This window comes from Nannospalax galili, unplaced genomic scaffold (genome assembly GCF_000622305.1).
Source record: "Nannospalax galili isolate Female #2095 unplaced genomic scaffold, S.galili_v1.0 scaffold22, whole genome shotgun sequence".
Taxonomy (NCBI): Eukaryota; Metazoa; Chordata; class Mammalia; order Rodentia; family Spalacidae; genus Nannospalax; species Nannospalax galili.
Window position 1 is genome coordinate 715268 of NW_008347230.1, and position 17617 is coordinate 732884.

General features: G+C 43.7%; 2 protein-coding genes and 1 pseudogene across 6 annotated transcripts in view; 2 read left to right on the top strand and 1 right to left on the bottom strand.

The window, feature by feature from the left end:
• The window catches only part of CUNH1orf54 (chromosome unknown C1orf54 homolog), a 10558-nt gene extending 8781 nt beyond the window's left edge, over positions 1-1777 (top strand). For 3 of the 4 annotated variants that reach the window (XM_008843741.3, XM_008843740.3, XM_017800798.2), the window contains exons 6-7: positions 433-534; positions 1706-1777. In XM_008843741.3, coding sequence (XP_008841963.1) covers positions 433-531 — 99 coding nt within the window. In that variant the 3' untranslated portion in view covers positions 532-534; positions 1706-1777. The remainder of the gene's footprint in view (positions 1-432; positions 535-1705) is intronic. The other variant, XM_029568602.1, reaches the window with a different exon arrangement.
• A 2035-nt stretch (positions 1778-3812) lies between these two features.
• Positions 3813-6661, bottom strand: LOC103742677 (annotated as a pseudogene).
• Positions 6662-7382: 721 nt separating this feature from the next.
• On the top strand, positions 7383-11663 carry Ciart (circadian associated repressor of transcription). 2 transcript variants are annotated; one of them, XM_008843747.2, is made up of 6 exons: positions 7383-7492; positions 8300-8471; positions 8627-8702; positions 9282-9360; positions 9615-9726; positions 11008-11663. In XM_008843747.2, exons 2-6 carry the CDS (start codon positions 8370-8372, stop codon positions 11533-11535), a joined length of 897 nt encoding a protein of 298 aa, XP_008841969.1. In that variant the 5' UTR covers positions 7383-7492; positions 8300-8369; the 3' UTR covers positions 11536-11663. The 2 variants fall into 2 exon arrangements, with proteins under 2 accessions (XP_008841969.1, XP_008841968.1); XM_008843746.2 differs by having other exon boundaries at positions 7393-7492; positions 8046-8471.
• The last annotated feature ends 5954 nt before the right edge of the window (positions 11664-17617 follow it).

Here is a 17617-nt window from a genome sequence, read left to right on the forward strand (position 1 = left end):
GGAGTCTCCCTGTATCGCCAGCTGTCCTGGAACTCACTACATAGACCAGGCTGGCCTTGAACTCACAAAGATGCACCTGCCTCTGCCTCCCAAGTGCTGGGATTAAAGGTGTGTGCCACTATGCCCAGCACTGTGTCTTATTCTTATTTGTAGTCCCCTAAAGCACCTAGCACACTGATTAACACAATATCATGCACTTAAAGATAAAAAAAAAAAAAGTAGAATTGAATTGAGAGTTTGGGCCTCCCAAGTAGAAAGAATTCTTTATAGCATTGGGGCAGAGGGCTAGATTTTCTCAAGAAACCAGAGGCAAGGAAGAGAGGGATTGGTATAAAGAGGTGGCTTATCTTCCTGGATGGGAGTGGGAATTGGTAGAAAGGATGGCAATGGCCTATTATGTCACGCGGTGGGGGGTGTGCATCTGTATTTTAGCAGAGTCCAGATCTGAATGACGCTGTGTCCAGTCTGCAAAGTCCTGTTTCCTTTCTCCTGTTCTGGGTCCTCCTTCAAGGGGGGATGCATTTCATGTAGAAGGTAAGAGGGCTTTGGGGGAGCCTGGGAAGTAATTCTTGCTAGTTATCTTTGGCTAGTGTTTTCAACATAGTACTCAGATGCTTAAAGAAAGAAGAGGGACCGTATTTAGAAGAATCCCCTTATTATCTAATCTTTTTTGGTCTTTTTGAGACAGGGTCTCCTTTTAGCCCCAGCTGACCTGGAACTCACTATGTATACTAGGCTGGCCTGAATGCCCAGTGATTTGTGCCTGCCTCTGCCTCCTGAGTGCTGGGATTAAAGGCGTGTGTCACCATGCCCAGCCTTTATTATCTAATCTTTTTTATTTATTATTTTTATTATTTTATGTGTATGAATGTATTGACTGCATGTATGTGAGTGCACCCATGTCGTGCAATGCCTCGGAGATCAGAAGAGGGCGTCGGATTCCCCTGGAGTCAAGGATGGTTTGTAGCCACCATGTGGGTGTTGGGAATCCAATCCAGGTCCTCTGTAAGAGCAGTGCTCTTAACCACTGAGCTATCTCTCCAGCCGCTATTATCTAATCTTAAAGCAGCTTGGAAGACGTTGAGGCAAAGCATTTTGTGATTATTTTTGTCATTGATTTTTCTGATCCTGGAGGACTTTCTGGGCCTCCTAGAGCAGAAGCAAATGGAATGGCAAGTCCTTTCCAGGCTTCTGCCTGCCTTGGGAGTCCATTCTGCCCAGATTTGAAGGCATGGCAGGTGCCAGAGATCAAAATGGGTATGTCCTACAACCTTGTGGAGTCAAGAGGCAAAGTTCAGAGTAGGAAGGGAGTGGCTATTGCCCATGTATGGGAGGGAAACAAAGTGATGGAAAGGAGGAGGAAAGAGAGCTGTTACACTACAGAGGAGCTGCTTAACTTGGAATTCTAAATAACTCTGAAATGTAAAGAGATTTAACAGGAGGAAGGAGTGAGTGTGAAGGGGACATGTCTTTCTCAACAGATAGAATGGGAAACCCAGTTTAGAACATGAATCTGTGGAGCTCGAATAGAGATCAAAGCATGAAAAAGCATGAAATGCTAAGGCCTCCTGCTATGTAAATCAGACTAACCTTGAACTCCTGGAGGTCTGCCTGCCTCTGCCTTCCTAGTGCTGGGATTAAAGGCATGGGCCACCACACCTGGCCAGATTCCATTTTTTATTCCTCCTTTTCTTCTCTCTTTTAGATGAAAGCTACTATGACTGGATGAGAGTTTGACAAGAGGAAGTTGGAAGATAAAATAAAAAACAAATTAAATAATTTAGTTCTTTTATTTTCTTTTCCTGAAACAGGGTTTCACTACGTAGCCCTGGCTGTCCTGCAACTGGATGGACTTGAACTCACAGAGATCCCCCTGCCTCTTCCTCTGCCTCTGGAGTGCAGGAGGCATGTGCCACCCTATCTACTTTTTACTGAGGGATTGCTCTGAAGTCAGCACTAAAGGATTTGGGTGGCAGGAAGGGCAGGTTAGAAAGAGAATGAGATGATAGTTAGAGAGAATTATGGCCTGTGAATAGATCCGGAATTTGAGTTAGAATAGAGAATACTCGCAGATAACAGGTTTCTTTCAAACATATAATTCTAATTATTTGTTGTTATTGTTTCTGGATTTTTTTGTGGGCCTCTCATAGCACAGGCGAGCCTTGAACTGATTTTCCTGCTACCACCCACAAGTGCTAGTACTACAAGTGTGTAGTACCCAGCTTAATTATATTTTACTTTTGTAATTGAATTTTCATATATTTCATACAGAAAATCATCTTTATTCACCCTTCCTCTTTGGCACCCTCCCATACCCCCCCCCGGAGTTAATACATTCTGTTATTTGTATTTGTAAAGTTAGTGTCCTGAGATATCCCTCAGTACAAGTTCATCCACCGGGATCTAGTCAGCCTCTCTAGAGCCTCTCCCTATAAGAAGATCAGCTCTTCCTCCCTCAGCAGTAATCAGCTACCAATAATTCTTTGACTAAGATTGGGGCTTGCTGTTCATTTCCACAGTTCTGTGCTGGGTTTTGGTCTGTCTCAGTTTGCATGGGTCTTGTGCATACTGACACCATTGCCGTAGGTTTGTATAAGAAGGGTCCCAGGCTCCTGAAGGGCCATTTCCATATAGTCATGTGCCTCCTCCCTGGCTCTTAAACTCTTTCCACCCGCACTTCAGCAATGGTCCCTGAACCCTGGGTGGGTGGACCTCAATATAGGAGACCTGTCCAAGGACCCATACTCTGCAGACTCTTATTCTCTGCATTTTGGCCATTTGTGGCCTTCTGCATTCCTGGTCCTCTGTTGCATGAGGGAGCTTCATTGATGAGAATTGAAAGATATATTAGTGTTCTCTTCATCCCTTGTTCTATGTTCCCTGAGTCTTAGGTGCAGAGGTTGCATCCTAGATGTGTCACTTAGGCTTGGGCAATTCACAGAGAATCTCTGTGTGTGACCAGAAGCTACTTTGATGTGGTGACTGGGATACTTGTCTGTAAATTTAAGGATCCATATTTTGCTCATAGTAAGAAATTACATTTGTCTAGGGATATGAGAACCTTGGGTTTTCTCTAAGATCTATAACTTCTCGAGCTATGTGTATTTGGCTAGGTTTAAAGTACCAGGCATGAGTTTTTTTCCCATTGAGTGGGCTTTAAGTACAATTAAGTAGCAGTTGATTACCCCAAGATAAAAGTGCCACTACTGCACCAATGTTGTTTGCTGTGCTGGTCATTGGTGTGGTTTTTAGGCCTTGAAGCTAGGGTTGGATCATCGTTTGATGTTCTCCCTTACCAGCTTGTAGTGCTCTCCAAAACTGTGAGAGCTAGTCTTCAGGGGAGGTGGTTTCTAGGTCAGTTCCAGCTCCATTGCTCCAAATCCTGTGTCCAAAGTATGTCTTATCTTCAACAATAGGGTCTTACCATTAAGTTCTATGAGGCAATCAAGGACTGTGGCAATAGCCTGTGTAATTTTGTGAGTCTCTTGGACTACCCTAGCCAACAACTCAAAGGAAGGTTTCTCCTATTAGGCATTGTTTGTTGTTATGTAGTTCAGCTATACTCATGGACTCAGGTAGGGATATTGTATGTGTAATTTTTAAGTAGGTTTTTGGACTAATATGATTTCCTCTTTTTTTAATACAAAAATTGTATTCACTTAGAAGTGTTCAGAATGTCAACAAAACAGCTGCAATTTTTTTCTTTTTGCAATTACAGAGTGGTATTCAGTTAACATAACAATTATTTTCGTACAAGCTGCATCAGAGGCAACTGAAGATGAAAAAACTACCGTCCCCACATATAACTAATCTGTGCTGTGCACCAAGAACCTGCTTTAAAGTTCCATGCCGGTTTACAACCCCCACACTGTACCAGGCAAGGTTAGTGGCTGTTGAAAATACCACCAGGACAGGGCTATCTGAAGACACATTTGGTAGAGTGTTAACTATACAAAAAAGACACAGTTTAAAAACAAATCTTACACAGCCTTACATTTCATTTTTTTTTCTTTAAAAGGAGTGAGTTGTGTACAGGGGGCTTAAATGCTTTATAGACAAGAAAAAAAAAACTTCACTAGAACAAACTATTCATCATCTTCTTCTTCTTCCTCTTCATCTTCTTTATCTTCCTCCTCTTCTTTTTCTGGCTCTTTTCAGCCTTGACAACCCCCTTCTTTGCAGCATCAGGTTTAGGCAGCAATATCCTTTTCATATTTCTCCTTCGGCTTGGCTGCCTTCTTCTCGAACGTAAGGCTGCTTGTCACCTGCAGCAGTGTTGTTCCGCATCTCTCCCAGTTTCTTTGCAACATCACCAATAAATAAGCCAGGATGCTCACCTTTGATTTTGGGGTGATACTCAGAACAGAACAAGAAGAAAGCCAAAGGAGGCCTCTTGGGTGTGTTGGGATCTTTGAACTTCTTTTTTGTTTCCCCTTTAGGAGGGATATAGGTTTTCATGTCTCTCTCATAATGAGCCTTGTCAGCCTTTGCCATGTCTTCAAACTTCTCTTTTTCTTTAGCAGACATAGTCTCCCACCTCCACCTCTCTGAGCTCTTCTTGGAGAATTCTCAGAAGTTGACAGAAGCATCAGAGTGCTTCTTCTTGTTCTCCTCCCGGCAAGTTTGCACAAAGAATGCATATGATGACTTTTGCCTCTCAGCTTCTTAGGAACTTTGCCCATGTTTAGTTGCTTTCTTCAGTGAGGCACAGAGTCGCCCAGTGCCTGTCCGGCTCTCACTTGCTCCGGCACTGTCTCTATGGAGCTCAATGCACTGCAATGGCTCTCCTCTTTTTTTTTTGGTCTTTTTGAGACAGGGTCTCCCTGCAGCCCCAGCTGGCCTGGAACTCACTATGTAGACCAGGCTGGCCTTGAACTCACAGAGCTCTGCCAGCCTCTGCCTCCCAAGTGCTGGGACTACAGGTGTGCACCACCACACCTGGCTTTTTTTTTTTTTTAAATACTAGCTAGGCACTAGTTTTATCTCTCTTCTTTCTCTTCCTGCCTTATCCTCCCTCCCCACCCTTCCCATTTGAAGTGTTTCCCTTTCCCTATTTCTCCCTTGATAATTTTTGTATGCTATGGCCCCACCTCTTTTGAGCTCCTTCTTTTCCTTTATTCCCATAGTTCTTTGTATAGTCCTCCTTCTCCCTCTCTCCTTTAACTACCCCCTTTTTACATAATTCTTCCTTAGTGACACTTGTCTTCTACTATTCTTCTTTCATGGGTCCCTTCTTTCCCTTTACTTCCCTGGTTCCCTTCCATTTTCCTGGTTCCTTCAGTTACATCAGGATACATATACTCATAAGGATTTGGTGCTAGGATCCACAAATGAGGGTGAACATAAGTCTTTTGTTTTTCTGAGTCTGTGTTACTTCTCTTAGTATAACAGTTTCTAGATCCATCCGTTTATCTGCAAATTTCATTATTTCATCTTTCTTTACAGCTGGGTAGAACTCCATTGTGTAAATGTATCACATTTTCTTTAACCACTAATCAGATGAGGGGCACTTAGGTTGCTTCCGTCTTTTAGCTATTGTGAAAAGAGCAGCAACAAACATGGTTGTACAAGTACCTCTGCAATAGGATGAGTCCTCTATATATATATAATTTTTATTTTATTTTATGTATATGTGTGTATTGCCTGCATGTAGGTAAGTGCACCCATGTCATGCAATGCCTGCGGAGGACAGAAGAAGCTGTTGGATCCCCTGGAACTGGCGTTACGGACAGCTGGACAGCTGTTAGCTGCTACGTAGGTGCTAGGATTCGAACCCGGGTCTTCTGCAAGAACAAAAGTGTTAAGTGTTATGCGGTTCAGTGTTCTTAACTGCTGAGCCATCTCTCCAGCCTCAAGTCCTTTGCATTTTACTTAGTATTGTCTTGAAACATTGTGTTTGGGGAAACTGTTGAAGTTTGCGAAATCCTTTTTCTTTTCTTTTTCTTTTTTTTTTTTTTTTTTTTTTTTTTGTCTTTTTTGAGACAGGGTCTCCCTGTAGCCCCAGCTGTCCTGGTACTCACTATGTAGACCAGGCTGGCATTGAACTCACAGAGATCCGTCTACCTCTGCCTCCGAGTGCTGGGATTAAAGGCGTGCACCACCACGCCAGGCTGAGAAATCCTTTTTCTTTTTATAAAATAAGTACAATACTCAACATACGTAAAATACTAAATATTAGAAAAAATTTAAATAAGCACACTTTCTCCCGACCCTCCTATCCAACTTTTCCATTTAGTAGTTATATCACAGGGGCATATTTTAAAAAGTCCCTGTCCTCAGACCCTTATCAGAACTAGAGTGCCCCCTTGAGGTCAGCTGTTCTACCTTCAGCTTTCGGCTCCCTGTCTCTCCGTTGTTTTCTTTAAACATGACCTGGCACAGAGATGTTAACGTCTCCCTAAACTCTTAACTTCTTAGTCTCTAAAGACTCTCTAAACTCCGAACTTGCTTCTTTTCCTCCTTCAAAATTTTTCCAATCTTCTCCAGGGAACAAACGTACTGAAGCTGGGTAATGCCTTAACCTTGGGGATCAGGGTTCTACCCTACTCCGTTTTCTGTGCTCAGTATCCGAGAATTCTGGGTGCAAGGTCCACCAAGCCTGGGCAGAAAAGTCGGGAACGCGAGTTCGGCTTTGACCTCTAGAATCTTGGCGGGCTGGCATCTGAGCTGGTAACGTGCGTGGCAGGTTACGTAAGAAAGGGCTGGAGAAGCCTCCCCAGCGGAAGCCGGGGAGAGGACGCGGTGTTCCCGGTGTTCCCGGCCGCAATCCCCACCCTCCTCACCCAGCAGGGCAGGAGGCACCCAACTTGGAGGAGAGGAGGGAAGGATGAAACGGGAGTCACGAGGGCCGAGCCGCCGACACAGGGAGCGGGTACACAGTGTCACACGTCCATTCTCTCACACACGTTGCAGACACCAGTCTCTGATGGCTTCCACGTGCCTCGCTCGTGAGCCGAGGCACTCAAAGAAGGGGCAGCCGGGTTGGCTCAGAGAGAAAGCGGAGGTGCCACCTGACGGTCGCCTCCGTTCGCACAGCCTTTCTCTGCACACACGAGCCCTCGTGTCTCCCAAGCATCATCATCCTATTTAAGGATACAAGCTCCACCCTTTTCCTCCCCTTCCTTCATTTTCACTCTTTTTTTTCACTTCTCTTTTTCATCACCGGGTTCTCTTGGAGAGCCGCATGTAGGGAGGGCACGGAATTCTTCCCTTCCAGCCAATCACCACTGGCTGTTTCTCTATTGGCCGAGCCCACGAGTGCTGTAGCAAATGGGCTATGAATGTCTGTCTCGAGAGTCACGTGTTACCGGCAAACTAACCAATGAAGGTGCGAGATCTGTATACGCAGGGGCAGGCACGTGCAGAGTCGCACGTGTCTGGGAGGGGGGGAAGGGGCGGGACCCACAGAGAGTGAAGCAGAGGTGGGTAGCCCAGACCTGGACAGATTGTGAAGGCGCGGGAGACCAAGCCTAAGCTAAGCCGATCGACACAGGTAAGGAAACCAAGAGCTAGCCGCTCCCGCGGATTGACCCCGGAAGGAACGGAGGGGTTCGGGGGATAGCGCGCATATCCTAGTGCTGGGAGGGATTGCATCACCTGTCACGCACAACCGTAGAGATACCAGCGCAGGGATCTTGAGTGTAAGAGATAGGGAAAGCGAAGGAGACCCGTGTCTGTGGGGGCGGTTTCGGTAGGGACACTAGGTGGATTCTGGTGCGCAGATCTGTCCCTAGCTGGGGGCCTTTTTAGGTCGATATGCTGTGAGATCTGGCTAGGGAACAGCCCAAGAGAATAGCAGGCGGGGGTAGGTGTAAAGTCAGGTGTCCCCTGTGAACCAGAAGAAAGAATAGCGGCTGTGTGGTGCCAAGAGCTGTTCAGCAGGGGCCAGACTGTTCGGTTTTTCGGTGAGGATGGAAAATCACTTTTTTTCCTCCTCTCTGTTGAGGACAGAAAAAAAAGGGGGTTACCCCGAGAACTCCCCAGTCTCCCAGTCCATTTCCTAATCCTTAGACTCCAGTTTCAAACTCCCTCGCTTTGCTGTTCAGTTGCAGGTCCTGATCTTTGGGTACTACAGGAGCTGCTCTCCAGCCCCTGCTACTGGACCTATGGATTCTCCATCTAGCGTTTCTTCTTTCTCCCCCCACTCTCGCTCTCCCTCTTTTTCCACGTCCCCAGTGAACAGTGACTTTGGCTTTCTCTCTGATAGTGAGAGGGAGAGCAAGGGCACCCATGAGCGTAGGCCAGAAACTCTTGGGCAAAGGGGAGGTTCCCAGTCCATCCCCGGTCCTATCCGCTGCAGACATCGAACCAAGGTTTCCAGTAATCAACATACAGCATCTCATCTGGAACAGCGAAGCTTGACTTCTTCTATGGCAGGATCTGGGGTCAAAAGATCAAGAGATGGTGAACTGGAACCCAGTGTAAATATCCAGGGTGGCACCACAGAGGGAGACCTGCTCTTTGCGCAAAAGGTAAGAGAAAAGAAGAAGAGACTACTGCAATGCTAAGCACCTAACTGGTTAACAGGGACTCTTAAGAGGATGATGATTGATATTGGCTGCTAGATAGAAGACAGAGGAAAAACCACTACTGGTCTTCTCATAGCCTTTGTGCTGTTTTCCTACAGTGTAAAGAACTCCAAGGATTCATTCGTCCTCTCACAGACCTGCTGAATGGACTCAAGATGGGTCGCTTTGAGAGAGGTAATTATTTACTTTTTTTCTTTCTCTTTCTCTGTCAAATATATATGTCACTTAAATCTTTGTTTGGGCCTTAGCTATTCCTTTTTTGCCTTTGTAACTTAATTTCTTCAAGTGAATCTATTTTTATTTTTTTTTATTTTTTTATTTTTTTTTTTTTGTCTATGTAGACCAAGGTGGAGCTCAATGCACTGCAATGGCTCTCCTCTTTTTTTTTTTTTTTTTTTTTTTTTTTTTTTTTTTTTTTTTTTTTGGTCTTTTTGAGACAGGGTCTCCCTGTAGCCCCAGCTGTCCTGGAACTCACTATGTAGACCAGGCTGGCCTTGAACTTACAAAGATCCGCCTGCCTCTGCCTCCTAAGTGGTGGGATTAAAGGCGTGCGCCACCACGCCTGGCTTAAGTGAATCTGTTTTAACCCTTGCCCATCTTCTGTCTTCCTTTTACCTGACTTGAATCTAAATCCCCATCCCCTGCTTTCCTTGCTTCCTTTCTTATGCTGGGGGTTAAACCTTGTGCATGCTAGACAAGCTCTCTGCCACTTAGCTACATCCAACCCTTTAATCACTTTATCTCTCATGCTAGGATTGAGCAGTTTCCAGCAGAGTGTAGCAATGGACAGGATCCAGCGTATTGTGGGTGTTTTACAGAAGCCTGAGATGGGGTAAGTCCCCCTATTTAATTTCTTTCTTTCCTCACTATCTTATAAAAGGAGACCTATTAGTCGGAATGTGGGATTGTACACCTTTAATCCCATTATATAGGAGGCAGAGGCAGGTGGATTTCTGAGAGATGGAGACTAGCCTACATATTGAGTTCCAAGCCAGCCAGGGCTACATGAGGTGTGGGGGTGGGGATGCTGTACAATTTTATTCATTTCTTTTTTCACATTTAATGGTTTTTAAACTCTTTTCCCAGAGAGCGTTATCTGGGAACCCTGCTGCAAGTGGAAGGGATGTTAAAGACTTGGTTTCCTCATATAGCTGCCCAGAAGTCATCATTGGGAGGTAGCAAGCATCGGTTCACTAAGGTAAGAACTTAAAGACCCAAGAAAGAGGTGGGAGAAGAATCAGGGAAATGAAATGTGAATGCAGAAATGTGCCCCCCCTTCCATTTTCTACAAATTTCTTTTCATGGAAGGGAATGCCTAAACTTTCTGCATTACTATGATTTCTACTTTTCTTCTTCTTCATCTTTTCAGCCTAGATAGTTGTTCTGTTTTGTTGGGATCCCTGGGGAGAACTTAATGAAGGTTAACCCTATCCCTCATGTTGGAGCTTATCTGCTTTCTGCATAGACACAAAAGGCTTTTTATCTGGTCATGTGAGTCATTCAGTAAGATGCCCCAGCTTTGCTCTGCAAATCTTTTCCTCCTCGGTCCCCCCAAATCCTTCCACTCTCCATCTTTTTATTCCCTGTCCAAGTATCCTTGACTAGACCTTCTGTGTCATCACTGGATTTCAAAGACTGTCATAAAAGGTGCATCATAGCCAGGCATGGTAGAGTATGCCTTTAATCCCAACACTTGAGGGGCAGAGGCAGAGGCAATTGGATCTCTGTGAGTTGGAGGCCAGTTCCAGACTAGCTTGGGGCTATACAGTGAGGAGACCCTGTCTAAGAGGTGCATCATTGGGAGTGGGAGAGAGCAGCCTTGGGGACATCTAGAGGGTGGAATGTTAGGAAGTGTTCATTTTCTGTGCCTTCAAATAGCAGGATATTTAGATGGCATTCAAGTAACGGGGAAGGAGACTGTCCTGTAAATAATTATCTCTCCCTGTTTTCAATCAACTAAAATTTTTAATGATGTGGAAATAATTGACTGGAAAATAAGTAGCTAGATCATAACCTATAAAGAATTCAACATGGAAAATTAGAATTTAGAATACAGAGATTGCAAAATAACTTCTATTAATCTTTTCTGGCAGGGGATGTAGTTTACTATAATGCCTACCTAGCATGCAATGGGCTGGGGTTCAGTTCCCCAACAGCACAAAAAATTAGGCTTCTTTCTAAAGAAAATAGTTTATAAATAGAACAAATGATTGTTTTATTTTGTTCATTTCTAAATAGCCAATGCCTAAGAGGTTATGTGGTGGCACATATAGCCCCTCAACCACTTGTTGAATAAATGGAAGTATTATTTGATTACTAAAATTCTTACTCATGACCTGGGAAGAACATATCTGTTGCACAAAACAAGGTGTGTTTGTACTGCAGTGAGTTCCCAAGGAAAGCAAAGGTCTAGGAGCTAAGCGGAGCTAATCTGTAAGCTTTCTTAACAGTTGTTTTTCTCCATTTTCCCCCTCACTAGCACTTTGCAAGCCACCACAGTGATTCAGCTGCTTCCTCTCCTGGACCTCTTATTGAAAAGATGGGCCAGACCCAGCCAAGACATTTGGTTTTGAAACCAAAGCAGCCCTGGCACCTCACAGAATGGCCAGCTATGAACCTCACCTGGATTCACACCTCTCCAATTTGCAATCCCCCTCTCAGTTCCCCAGGTACCATCTCCTTTAGCCATGGTCCCTTAGGTCCTGGAGCCAGCATTGGTGTCATCCTTCTCCTCCAAAATGGAGTACAGTCCTCCACCCACTCTGCCCCAGGCACTCCAATCCCGCCTACTGCTTCGTCTCCTGTCATCCCTGGTGATCCCAAGAAACTACCTGGAGAGGGGCCACGTTGCCATAGTTTGCCGGTAACGCTGCCATCGGAATGGAGCTGCACCCTTCCCCACACTGGTCTACCCACCATGGTCAGAGAGGTGACTATAGCACACCTAGAGCCACAGACAAGCACCCATTCTCCTATTGCTCCTGATGCTCATCTCCTCAACCCCTAACCCAGGCTGTGCAACTGTCCTCTGAGATTTCCAATTATGTAAATATATGTATACATATATTTTTTTTACTTTTAATGTATTTGTGTTGAGGAAAAGATAACTCCTTTCTGATTAAAGACATTTTTTTACCCAAACTCTGCTGATTGTGGTAACCTGAAAACTTTGTGCCTTGAATACCAGGTAAATCTGACCCAGTAAGCTGGGATAGAAATGTTTGTGAATATGAGTTCCAACAAGTTAGTGTCTGGATAACAACATAAAACCTGTGAGAGAAGTGACTATGGCCACTGTTTCCTGAGGAACACCCTTGGGACAGTCACAGGGTTCAAGTTGAGTTTATTTTTTTGTTCAGCCTCAGAGACTAGTACCTTTTCCCTTTGAGTCTCTGCCTGCGTAATGTTCCAGCTAGCCCAGATAAGCAGGTTCTTCTGCTCTGGCATAGCTCTTTGCTTTGATGGAACTGTTGATGTGTGTGTGTGTGCGTGCATATGTAACTTTTTGCAGCCTCCAGAGGAGGGACACAGCCGAAACAGCCACTGGGATGCCAGTTTTAAAGAGGGTGGGGTGCCCTAGAACTGTCAAGGTCAGGGTGAAGGGACTCACACTCTGGGCCACATACCTACTTGAAAAACAGCAGCTGTTAAATGTGTGCTAGACCTCTTTGGTCTAGCTGTCTTTGAGCTACTCAAGTATCAACTGAAGTCCATGAATGTGCCTCTATCTCTACCCTTCTCCATGTATTACTTTCTGATTTGTCCCAGTTTCTGAACCATTTCCTCTCTCATCCTAAGCTTTCCAGTGCATCAGACAATTCTGTCTTCTTAGTCATAGCTTATTAGCTCCTCAGAATGCGTCTCACTAGTCAGACATCTTTCTCCCATTTCTCAAGCCCTGTATTCTCAGTGAATAAATTGCCTCCATTTATTTCCGAAAATAGGACCTCTTCTAAGGGAAACCTCTCTGTGGTTTGTGACAGGGTCATTGTGGTTCAGGCTGGCCTAGAACTCAATGTGATCCTGATACCTTAGCCTACAAGTATTGAGATTACAGTTGTGAACCACCACTCCTGGCTCCATTTATGCTTTTGATTGCTTTTTTGGTTTGTTTTGTTTGTGTTTTTGAGACAGGGTCTTCCCTTGTAGCCCCAGCTAGCCTGGAACTCGCTATCTAGACCAAGGTAGCCTATATTTCAGAGATATACTTACCTCTGCCTCCTGAGTGCTGGGATTAAACGTGTGCACCACCACACTAGGCCTTTTTATTGCCTTTTTTTTTTTTTTTTTGGTCTTTCTTGAGACAGGATTTGATTGCCTTTTTCTTGAGAAACTTTTGCACCTTTGTTTCTCATAATAATTTCCCCTGTGTCATCAGGTATTGCCTTAGTGAAAACATTGTTTGACCCTAAATACCCTCTTTCTCTTCATTGCCCTTTTCCCCTCTGCCCTACCTACACTAGGGGCTGGGGATGGAACCCTGGGCCCCATGCATTCTAGATAAGTGCTCCACCACAGAGCTGTACCTCCAGCACGCTTCATAATTCTCAACAGAGTAGTCTGAGACCTCAAAAACTGTATGTTTAACTCCTTGCAGCCTACCTCACACTGCTTTCACTTTGTTGCACCTTCCAAAATGACAGTTAAGTCCACAAAATTAGCATTATAATACTAACTTACCTACCACCTAATCAATAATTAAACCTAGAAGCCTTTACAAAGGCTGTGTACTGTATCATTTGACACTTGATACTGCCTTCTGAAACTATCCTCCCTTAGATCCCATGATAGCCCACTCTTCTGATTCTCCTCTTACCTAACTGGCAACACTTCCTAGGTCTCTTAATGACCCCACTTCCACCTACTCCAGAGTGCAGGTGTTCACTAGGCTCCGGCCTTGGCTTCTTTCTCTATACATTCAATCATTAGCAGGTTTTCATTTTCTTTTGTTGCTTTAATTATTTCCTCAAATTAGATAAATGTTAAATCTTTCCTATTCTAAACTACCCCTGAGAAGGCACACCAAATATCTAAATGTCTGCTTGGGAGTTTTGAAAGGACCAGAGAGATGGCTCAGCAGGTAAAGGCATTTGTACCCAAGCCCAAAAACCCGAGTTGGATCCCCAGGTCCCACATGATGGAAGGAGAGAACCAATTCCTTTAAGTTGTACTCTGACCTCCACACATGAATCATGGCATGCACATGCACATACACACAAATTGTTCAAAAAATTATTGAAATTTTTCACATTTTAGGGCTGGGGATATAGCATAATTGGTAGAGTACTGGCCTAGCATGCACGAAACCCTGGATACTATTCTCAGCACCCCATAAAACTGGGTATGGTGGCACATGTGTATAATCTCAGCACTTGGAAGGTGAAGTAGGAGGATCAGAAGTTCAAGGTCATCCTCAGCTAAATATCTTGTTTCAAACCAGTCCGGGATACATGAGACCCTGTCTCAAAAAAAAAAAAAAAAAGTGTGGGGCACTAGAGAGATGGCTCAATAGCAGAGTGCATGCTTTGGAGACTGAAGAGATGATTCTGTGGTTAAGAGCACTTACTGCTCTTCCAGAGGTCCTGAGTTCAGTTCCCAGTACTCACATAATGGATAACACCTATCCTTAGGCTAACACCTGTCCTTAACTCCAGTTTCACAGGATCCAGCACCCTGTTCTGGCTCCAGCAGGCAGCAGGCACACACTTGGTACACTTAAATACATGGAGGCAAAACACTCATACACATAAAATAATTAAAATATTAAAAGAGAAAAAAAGCAATTGTAGTGACTAGAGTTTGGATCATAACACTCATTTAGTAAGCATAGCCCAGGTGTCCCACAAACATCTATAATTCTTAACTCTGAGGGATCTGATGCCCTCTTCTGGACTCTGTGCATGCATAAGCATGAGTTCCTGAGAATATACTTGTGCATACACTTGTGAGTTTTTGTGCGCACGCATGCAAATACATGTACAAATATATCTTTAAAAGAAAAGTCGGCATTTTAGAGGTAAAATACACCCCTTTCTGTATCTAATTCAACCCAACCTCTTCATTTATAGATGAGGAAACTTACATAACTTGTCCGAACCAATATAAGGTATGGCACAGAACTCTGGGTTTTCAGTCTAATACTCTTTTTCCAGGGATTACCAAAAACATGACAATGGGTTTTTGGGACAGGGTCTCGTGTAGATAGATATAGCTTAAGCTGTCCTTGACTACTGTTCCTCTTGCCTAGGCTTCTTGAGTGCTGAAATTATAGGTGTGAGCTTCACAGTCAGCCAACATTACTCTTTACTTTAAATATGTCCTGTTCCCCCTTTTCAGTCTCCCCTCTGTTAGCGTTATCTATGGTGTCAACATTTTTCTACAGAAGTAGGCTTTTAAAACTTGGGGCTGCTAATCACCAAGTTTGCTTGTTCTTTATTTGGAGTAGCTCTCTCTCTTTTTTTGGTCTTTTTGAGACAGGGTCTCCCTGTAGCCCCAGCTGTCCTGGAGCTCACTATGTAGACCAGGCTGGCCTTGAACTCACAGAGATCCACCTGCCTCCGCCTCCTGAATGCTGGAATTAAAAGCATGGGCCACCATGCCCAGCACAGAGTATCTCTTTTAAAAAAATTTTTTTTTAATTCTTTTAAAAAATTTTATGTGTACACCAGGCATGGTGGCATATGCCTTTAATCCCAGCACTTGGGAAGCAGAGGCAGGTGGATCTCTGCAAGTTCAATACCCGCCTGAGTTCCAGGCTAGCTGGGGCTACAGGGAGACCCTGTCTCAAAAAGACCAAAAAAAAAAATTTAAGTGTACAAATATATTGCCTGAACGTATGTAAATGCACTTGTGTCGTGCAATGCCTTCGGAGGTCAGAAAAGGTTGTCAGATCCCCTGGAACTTGAATTATGGATGGTTGTTAGCCACCATGTGGGTGCTGGGAATCGAACCCAGGTCCTCTGCAAGAGCAGCCAGTGCTCTCCTTTTTTTTGTTTTTTTTGAGACGGGGTCTCCCTGTAGCCCCAGCTGGCCTGGAACTCACTATGTAGACCAGGCTGGCTTTGAACTCACAGAGAATCATCTGCCTCTGTCTCCCGAGTGCTGGGATTAAAGACATGCTCAGCTAAGAGCAGCCAGTGCTCTTAACCTCTGAGCCATCTCATTTGGAGTATCTCTTAAAATCTACCTCTTCGTATCCATTCCATTGCTACCACTCTGGTCTAGACTTTTGCTACAGAAGTCTCTTTTACCATGAATCCTTTTTTTACTGATAACTGGATTACTTTTCTTAGAACAATGCTTTTTTTTTCTGCATGTTATTCCCTATTCAAAATCATCAGTGGATTCCCCAATGCTCTGAGAAAAGTGTCTGAAGACTTTAGGTCTCTATAGCTCCTTCTGCTTCCTTGCATGACCCTTCTACTCCAGTTTTGTTTTGTTTGAGACAGGGTCTCACTATATAGCTTTGGCTGTCCTGGATCTTGCTATGTAGACCAGGCTAATCTTGAACTCATAGAGATTTGCCTGCCTCTAGTCCTGAGTGCTAGGATTAAAGGCATGTGTCATCATGTTCAGCCTACTCCAGTTTTAAAATCCATTCCCAAATATTGTAAACCTCTTTGCCTCACAAATCTTGTTCATGCTGTTTCCTTTGCAGTACCTTTTCTGTTTGTTAGCTAAACTCTATCCTTCATTCAATGACTAACTCAAGTCCCTCCAACTCTCACGATTTCTGTTAAACATGCTATTTAGGTTAGGTTTGGGGCTTTCATACAATCAAATAAAGTCATACACATAAAATACCCAATATAGGGTTTAGTATATAATGGGATTTCAAAAATTTTACTTTCCAGAGGTGGTTAAGAGCACTAACTGCTCTTGCAGAGGACCTGTGTTCAGTTCTCAGCACCTATGTCAGATGGCTTACAGCCACCTATAACTCCAGCTCCAGGGGATCTGATGCTCTCTTTTGGTCTCCACAGACACCTGCACACATGTGGTGCAAATAAACTCACACAGGCATGTACTCATACACATAAATTTTAAAAATGGATTTAAAAATTTTTACTTTCCTATTCCTTTCTTTCAAAATATCTTTATATTTTAACCTATTTGATTTTCATGACAAATTTTGTGAGATCAACAGGGAAACATTGAGTTAGATGAGGAAATAGATTGCATTTAAGCCTGGCAAGAGCCAGATAGTAAATATTGGAGAGTGGAGGTTGTAGCCCATAGATTCCAATGGGAATCCATTTTCTCTACCCAACTCTACCATTGTTGCCCAAAACAGCCATACATAATAAACAAATAAACAAGATGACATTCCAATACTTTTATTTACAAAAACAGATGGAGCTGGGTTGACCTGCAGACTCCTGGTTTAAGTAACTTGTTCAAGGTCATATATGCTGTTTTCCACATGGTTTATTTTGCACTCGTATGCTACCTGGTCTATCTCTTATCTCCACACACTCTCTTTTAGTGGCACTGGACTAGTATCAACAGTACATGGCATAGGATACACATTCAATAAAAGTTCACAGATAAGCACAATGATGCCTGGGTCTAGCTCCACTTCCGTACTTTGGACCTGGCTTACTGTGAGGCAGGCTTAAGTTTTGTGTACCTGCCAACATAATTGATGAGGATGCATCTGTGTGTGTTCTAGGAGAGGTCTGTTTTCCAGTAGTCATAAGTCTTGAACCGATGTGAATAATACCATGGAAATGTACATTAAAGGTTGTCTGGACAATGTAGAAGCAATAAAAAAATGAGATATTTTGGGCCAGGTCCACACCTTTAATCCCAGCACCCAGGAGGCTGAGACAGGTGGATCTCTGTTCAAAGCCAGCCTGGTTTATATAGTGAGACTCTGCCTCAAAAATAAAATGATCAAATTAAAATAATTTTAAAAAAAGAGAATTCCTACCAGATCCTACTAGGTTGTCATAAAAATCTGGGATTCTAAATCCTGCAGGCTTTCTCGTTTCTTTCTTTAGTATTTTCACTTTAGCGAAATGGCTGGATGGGTGACATTACAGGAAACAGAATGTTCATTTCTTTTTCTTAATTTTTTAGGCAGATGT